At 33.3% G+C, this 7,772-nt stretch overlaps 2 protein-coding genes and 1 long non-coding RNA gene across 3 annotated transcripts; all 3 read right to left on the bottom strand.

Moving 5' to 3' along the window:
* Nucleotides 1–130: 130 nt before the first annotated feature.
* LOC109587343 (uncharacterized) lies at nt 131–445 on the bottom strand. The gene is made up of 2 exons (XR_002187534.1): nt 339–445; nt 131–285 (listed from the first exon to the last, which is right to left on the bottom strand). It is a non-coding gene; the product is annotated as an uncharacterized LOC109587343 (long non-coding RNA).
* A 16-nt stretch (nt 446–461) lies between these two features.
* Nucleotides 462–3,108, bottom strand: LOC109587338 (uncharacterized). The gene is made up of 9 exons (XM_020003580.1): nt 3,024–3,108; nt 2,583–2,978; nt 2,206–2,529; nt 1,893–2,153; nt 1,496–1,843; nt 1,080–1,439; nt 704–1,033; nt 510–659; nt 462–472 (listed from the first exon to the last, which is right to left on the bottom strand). The coding sequence occupies exons 1-9, from the start codon at nt 3,106–3,108 to the stop codon at nt 462–464; spliced, it is 2,265 nt and encodes a 754-aa protein (XP_019859139.1).
* Nucleotides 3,109–6,103: 2,995 nt separating this feature from the next.
* Nucleotides 6,104–7,765, bottom strand: LOC109587339 (uncharacterized). Its single transcript, XM_020003583.1, has 2 exons — nt 6,885–7,765; nt 6,104–6,786 (listed from the first exon to the last, which is right to left on the bottom strand). Exons 1-2 carry the CDS (start codon nt 7,063–7,065, stop codon nt 6,251–6,253), a joined length of 717 nt encoding a protein of 238 aa, XP_019859142.1. The 5' UTR covers nt 7,066–7,765; the 3' UTR covers nt 6,104–6,250.
* Nucleotides 7,766–7,772: the final 7 nt, after the last annotated feature.

Below are 7,772 nucleotides of genomic sequence, written 5' to 3' on the forward strand. Positions count from 1 at the left end.
GATTATTAGCACTATCTCTTGCTGTAGCAGTACATGTATAATTACCAGCATCAAAGAAATTGAGTGGTTGAAAGATAAGAGCACCAGTAGTTCCAGTCTGAACTGCTATTAGTCTGGAACTGTTCTCAAATGATAGTTGAACATCATCTTTGAAGACAGTAAATGAGACATTAGGGTTAGTAGGTAAAGGAGGAGTGAAAACAACAAAACAGCTAACAGTTCTAACAGTTCCACGAATAAAAGGAGAATTACCATCAGGAGAAATAGACACTTGTGGTATTGGTACTGTGTGAGCAAATACAAATTATAAATGGTGAAACTAGTAAATTGTGACTTACTTCTTATACTAACAGTTGTATTAGCAGATCCAGTTCCATTAAACAGAACACCATCTCCATCAACAGTAAGACTAGCTTGACAAGTATATACTCCAATGTCTGCATAGTTAAGTAAATGAAATATCAAATCATATCTTTGTTCAGTCTTAGAAACAGTTACTAAATTAAAACTTATTTCATTTCCTTCTGTCAGTTCATTTCCATTACCATCAAGCCATGTTATATTGAGGTCTCCACCTACTATTGTGACAGTACAGTTTAATGAATATGATTGACCAGCAAAAACAGGTTGACTTGCAAATACAGAGACCATAGGATTAGCTACAAATGGATAGATGAGTTATTTTAACTAAACATGTGCTTACTTAATGTTAGGAGGTTATTAGTAGCACTTGCTGTTTTAGTTGTTGGTACATCAGGAATACTAAGAGTAGCTACACAAGTATAATCATCTCTTTCATGAGTAGAAGCATTAAGAGAACTGAATGATAATGTGGCCATAGACCCACTATTAGTAACAGTGACTCCCTCCAGTGTATCATTAGTAAACACAGTACCATTAAGAAGCCATTGAACACTAACAGTAGCAATACTTGATACATTAGCTGGTGCAGTTCCAGTACACACTAACTGGAATGGGTCTCCTGTTACTGGAATACCAACATCATTAACTGACACTGATGGTAGTGGTACAACTAGGAGAGAATGAATTAAATTTTAAACCATATTTAAATAACTTACTTTCCACAATGACAGCAGCACTAGTTGATATAGCAGTATCTGATGGTATAATCAGTTCAAACCAATTCACAATACTAGCAGGTCCAACACTAGCAGCACAATAGTAATCAGTTCCATTATCTGATAGAGATGCAGTGAATGTTAAACTACTTCCAGTAGTTGTTGAGTTGATCTCCCCAGTACTAATGCTATACTTAGCATCATTCATTGTAATGAGTCCATTAGGCCCAAACCAGATTACTTTAACAGTATGATTAACATCCAGTGGAGTAATAGTGATGGTACATAATAACTGAATGTCATTGCTCTCAAAAATACGTCCTGTTGTATTGAGACTAGATGTGACCACAGGAGTAGATACTACATTGAATGGACAAAATATAAAGTAATGTGAATTATCAATACTTAAACTATACCTAGCACAGATACAGAATAATTTGATGTTACATTGATAGTATCAGTACTATCATTCAGTAGAGCTCCACAAATATATTCTCCAACTTGTGATGCTTGCAATGAACTGAAGTTAATAGTAAGTGTATATACAACACTATCATTAACTGATATCATTGTAGGCTCTAAAGTATCTAAAACTATGTCTCCATCAGTTGTAGAATTGAAGAGAATGAGATCAGGACTTGACCAGTACATTTCCACCATAGTATCATTAACTTCAGGAGCTAATGTCAATGTGCAGGTTAATGAAAAGGAAGAAGAATGATCCAATGGCATCATAACTGGCCCTTGTACATCAATTCTGACAGCTGGAATAATAAAAAAGTTATCAAGCTTAATTAAATATCACATCTATACCTTGAGGTACAGTAACAGTGATTATTTCACTAGGTAAGTCTTCACCAGTAGCTACTAGTCTAATATTATATTCATCATCAGGATGTAATGAGAGAGACAGCTCAGTATCTGTAGTGTTGTCATTCATAATAATACCATTACTGTTATTAACAAAGACATGATACTGAGGAGTAGCACTAATCACTGCTGAGGGAGACCAGCCTAGTGTAACTGAGAGAAAACTATTTCTACTGTAGACCAAGTTAGATGGAGATCCAGTTACTTGAAAAAGAAAGACATAAGTTATTATGATCAAAGAATGATGAAAATTTACCAGTAACATTCCTTATTGTCATATTAGTAGATGCTAAAGGTGTAGTTGTAATTCTGTCAGTAGCAACAAAACATTTATACAGGCTAGACACTCTCATTCTAAATATTACTGATGCTTCTACTTGTACATCATTATTAACTGGTGTTACAGTATGTATCAAATCACTATCAGATACATTAAACTGGTTTCCATTATCAACAGAGCAAGTGACTATTGTTGGTGATCTATTAGTGACATTAAATGATAAACTAAACACTGGAGGATCAGCATCAACTGATGAGAGGAGCTGGAAGGAGTGACTACTAACATCAATCATTGGAAGCTCTGTATAATGAGAAAATTAAATAAAATTATTATAATCATTATTTTAAGCTTACCATCATTTTTACGGAAATTGTCATTACCATAAACAGCAACATACAGTGTCTGATCAATCCCTTCTTCATTTGGTATAATGCAACTGTATAGTCCTTGCATGTTTCCAGACCATCCATTTCTTAATAAACCAATTTGACCAGTAGCAGTGTTGTTAGCAAACAGAGGATAGCCAGAACCCAATGGTACAGTTGTTCCATCAGGAAGATACCATGTTCCTATCATATTCTGATTAAGAGAACTCTGACACCACAAACCATCATTCTGACCATCAGGATCAGAACCAATACCAATAGAATTATCAGCTTGATCTATATCTTTATCATGAATCAGACCAGCAGCTATCATTGAGAAATTAGCAATAGTAATATTCTCCTCACCAAGAAACAATCTGACACCTATTAATACAATAGATAGGTCTATTACAAAAACTATGTACTGACCAGTAGTTGGACGAGGAGGTAATGAACCAAAAAACGGTTGACATGATACATGAAGTACCAATGATAAAAGAAATAACCAGAACATACCTTAGACTATACACTTCAAGCTAAACAAATATAATCTATGCTGTCTAGAGCTATATAGCATAAAAACATTTCACTATAAAGCTTTGCATGACTTATGTACAACAAAAACATTCATTAAGCCAAGAATAACTATCGTTAGTCATGCATTGTGTCAACATTCTTGCATTATCAGTTTATCACAGCACAACTGACATTATGTAAGATATTGATTGTATGATGGAAATGAACATCATTAAATGTCAGAGGTTCTAAAGCCAAGGTATCTTACAGAATCAATAACTGATTTTACATTAGACCTACACTCAATATACTATGAAGTATAACATCATGATTACATACATGTGTAGCTAGAGTATATGGCTGAGTACCTAGTGTTGACTTTGTGATCAAACACAACAACAACACATTAACCATTTTGAAAATCAACACAATCTAAGCTAATAGTAAACATAGTATTCATACCGTGGCACTCTCACTATAGCCAGACAATGCATTTCTATACATAGCAGTGTGGGATAATACAGCAATACCACAACAGAATTTCTTAGGAAACAAAAGAAAATTTTAACCAAGACAAAACAGCATTACACTCGACACTATATATGCATGAAAAGTGCATTAAAAACATTAATCAATCACTGGTTCTTATTATATCCCTCTATGCAGTGGTAGGTCTACACTACTAGACCCACCTACTATATGGACTGTACACAAAAGTAACATCAGGATTAGCTGTACTATGGACTGCTGTCCAAACCCTCACCTTAAGAATAATTAACAATCACAAGACAATCACATTGTACATGTACATATGAAGGGTTTCTCACAAAGCATACTAAATGATCTAAACATTCCACCATTCTTTATGAGCTGATAATAGATCTAGTGCTTTGAAGCAACTTTTAAAATCATTAAAAATTAATTTTCTTCAAAATTAGCTCAAACTTGCTATGCAATATAAGAACATGTATATGTATTGAAATAAATTATAAAAACAGAAAATTTTTTCATAGTCATTTTTGACAAAATTTGGCCCAAATCCCTGTACTAACTATATATACCAGGGTTGTTGCAATGATAATTATAATGGTAATTAATTAGGTAATATTACTTTTTAGCTGTAATGGTAATGGTAATTGTAATGGCTAATTTTGTTCTATTGGTAATGGCAAATGGTAATTAATAGTAGAGATAAGGTAATGGTAATGGTAATAGGTAATTGCATGGATTAAGTAAGATGGTGTGTGTTATCACTATACTATCAGCAAGAGTATCTTGCTATCAGTCATTGGTTATGTCTTAGTGTTAACTTGCTAACTAGAGTGTGACAGTTAGCATGTGCTCTTTTAATACCAAAAAAATTTGAAAAACTCCTTTTAAAGTTAACTCTACACATAATGTATATTAACATTAAGTTTTTAAAGCTTAAAATAAAATTACTATTATAATCAAAAGCTTTCAGTTTCTTGCAATTTTGTGCTAATTGTAATGCAAATGTAGTACACTTTCTAAAGTAATGGTAATGGTAATTTAGATAGTTTCAATAATAATGATAATATAATTGGTGGTATAACCTATAAATTGTAATGGTAATGGTAATGTAATGAAGATTTTTGTAAAGTAATGGTAATAGTAATGATTAAAAAACAAACTAATTGACAACAACCCTGATATATACCGTATATCGGGTATATTTCAATGCATGAAAAGTCGTGGAAATATTAAGTTCAATGATGGAATAATTCGGAAGCCTTTTATATTCCGAATTCCGAAAATATTTTACTTGCTATTATTTCCATCAACCACCTGGCCTGGTAAGTCAATCGAAGCATTTGCTGACTTCTCCACTTCTGAATCAACATTAGCAACACTTCTAACTGGCAAAGAAGGCTCTTTATGGCCTTCGAGTTAGACTAGAATGTAGCCATGGATAGTTATGAAGCCACGTGTTCATAATAATTGTACAATACCACATATCTTTTATTCCTTTTTATCCGCATATTTTAAAATTTCATAATATTTATTTTCGCAATGGATTGCTTTTTCCGAAATTATTAATGCATTGAAATATACCCGATATACGGTAGTACAGGGACTTTAGCTCAATTTTTGAGTAAATTAAAAAAAAGTTTTAAATTCAATTTTGATTGCTATTAACTCAAAGATGTATTATGGTCAGTGTATATTGTGGCCAATCCATATTCAATAGTATTATTCAATAGTAAAACATTATCATTATTCTCATTTGTTTAGCTAGTTTCTCATTTTATAACTGTACAAATATTGTTCTTATTATTCTTACTATAATAATAATTATTATGTTTTCATTGTTATTATCATGATTCATCATTTTGAATGAAAAACAAAATTTGAAAATTGAATATCATGCTGCATATTAGGCATAGATTAATAGGCAGGGCCAGTGGGTGTGGAGCTGAGGTAGATAGACTACTTGTGGACTGTGCGTGTTATCATGGATTTACTGCTATTTCTTTCTGTGTTAGGACATAGAACTATGAGATTTCCTTTGAGCTAGCTGACTGACTGAAATGTCTAACAAAAGTCCAGTCCAGGAAGTGCTTTTAAGAGACCACTGAGTCTTTCTGAGGTTGGAGAGTATGATTATGAATTTTATCATGTTTTAATATTATTAGTGTTATTATTATACAGGCTGAAATAAGAGGAAAACTGAGAAGCTCAGACTAAGCCTAAGGAAAGAGAGCAGAGAGAAATAAAAACCCAAAATGATATTCCTTTCATTATTGTATCGTGTAGCCTATTTGTTATTTATATTTTATAGATAATAATAAAAGAATTCTTATTATTATTACTATAAAATCACTAGATTTATTATTGTGGGTGTGGTGGCCAACATTATAGGTGTGGTATCAACATGCTGACATGACAAAATCAGAGATGTAGTACTACAACTGAGACTTTTGGCATTCTTGGATAAAAGACTCGTGAAATATTTGTAACAAACCTAAACTAGGTAAATATAGCAATGATTCTGGGATAAATAAACGATTAAATTATTGAATATAACTGAAAACAAGTGAAGAGGTTAAATAGAATTACAGAAGGGTTAAATACAAGGGTTAAAGTTAAATGTCATCAGTGCTTACACAGGCTTGCATCAGTTAACTTTCATCACCAGAGCCTGATCCACCAGCAAAATTTTCATCTTCATTATAAGGCATAAACGTGATAATTTCATTCAGTACTGTCAGGAAATCATCGAGCCCCCTTATAGTGGTAGTTTCAGTATATGCTCTATCAAAACGACATAATGGGCATTTCTTCATTAGCATTTGTGCTCCACTTCCCTGGTACCAAGTGTCGACACAGATTTGACACCCCAAAATACGCTTGCAGCATCTGGAAAAGATGGCAGGTGGGACTATGATGCTCTTACAAATCTGGCACGAAAAAGATTCAAGTGCCCTCTTGTACAATGCCAATGGAATTTTCACATTAGGTGGAACATGATCGATCAAAAACTTCAGATCATTGCGGATTGATTTAATATCACTTGTTAAAGATTTTGCCTTAGAAGCAACTTTCTTTCTCTTGATAAGAGGCTCAATTTCATCCTCACTGTCAGGGGTAAGAACTCCAGTTCTCTCAGACTTAACAGCATAAATCTTTCTACTGTCAGTTTTCCAGAATTTTAAACCTAATTAAACAAAGTACAATTCATATCAAATAAATGCTTCAACAAATGGTACGTACATAAGTTAATAGCAAACTATCAGTAAAAAATTATCTGTATACCTTGTGTTCCTGGACAGTCTATTATTGGCAGCCCATCATTAGTGACCAAATCATATTCATGACTCCATATTTTCTGAATTTCATTAGAAATGTAGCCAACATTTGCAGTGGCATCAGTGACACCAACAAAAATTTGAGATATGAAAGTAAATTCTGCCTTTCCAGATGAGTTGCGCTTCATTTCAGCTTTGATGATTTTTACATTTACAGTAGAGGAAGGTTTCCTAGCATGAAAAAGTGGCCTTGGTGTGGAAGGACCAGCAGTGTTAAGCGAAATGGCCGAGTCAGAGGGAATAGCTGTTGCATTGGAATGATTAGATCCTTCGACTAAGAAGATCGCACCACTTGGTACTTCTGATGAAAACTGAAACTGCCCTGTAACAGGATCAGGAAAGTAAGTGTTAGGGCCTAATTCTTCACGAAGCCATACTGTGTCCGGATTTAACTAAAAATATACAAAAAAGGAAATATACAAATAAAAGCAAGCAACTATTATAATGTATATAGCTCCAAATTTTTGCTGGTCAAAATTTCATCAAATTCTTCAAAAATCTATGCTTCACGAAATTTTTGGGACTAACAAAAAAATTGGAACTATACAATATTATATTGCAGAAAGCTCCACACAAATTGCTAGTGATAAGCAATTCAATTTGAAGTTTTTATCTCCATGATTCAGGCTAGAATCGTACTCATGCTGTCAGTGTTGATTGAAAACAATTCTAATTACACCATATGCCTTAGCCAAACCCCTTATACATTTTAACTGTTTGTACTTCGGTTTTTACTGATATAACTATATATATAGTTATGTAGCTCCTAAACATGCAAACAGTACCGTGTACTAGGAATCAGTTCCCTTGAATGCTGGGTGAAAACTATTTAGAA

The sequence above is a fragment of the Amphimedon queenslandica genome, unplaced genomic scaffold, assembly GCF_000090795.2.
Source record: "Amphimedon queenslandica unplaced genomic scaffold, v1.1 AMPQUscaffold_12605, whole genome shotgun sequence".
Lineage (NCBI taxonomy): Eukaryota > Metazoa > Porifera > Demospongiae > Haplosclerida > Niphatidae > Amphimedon > Amphimedon queenslandica.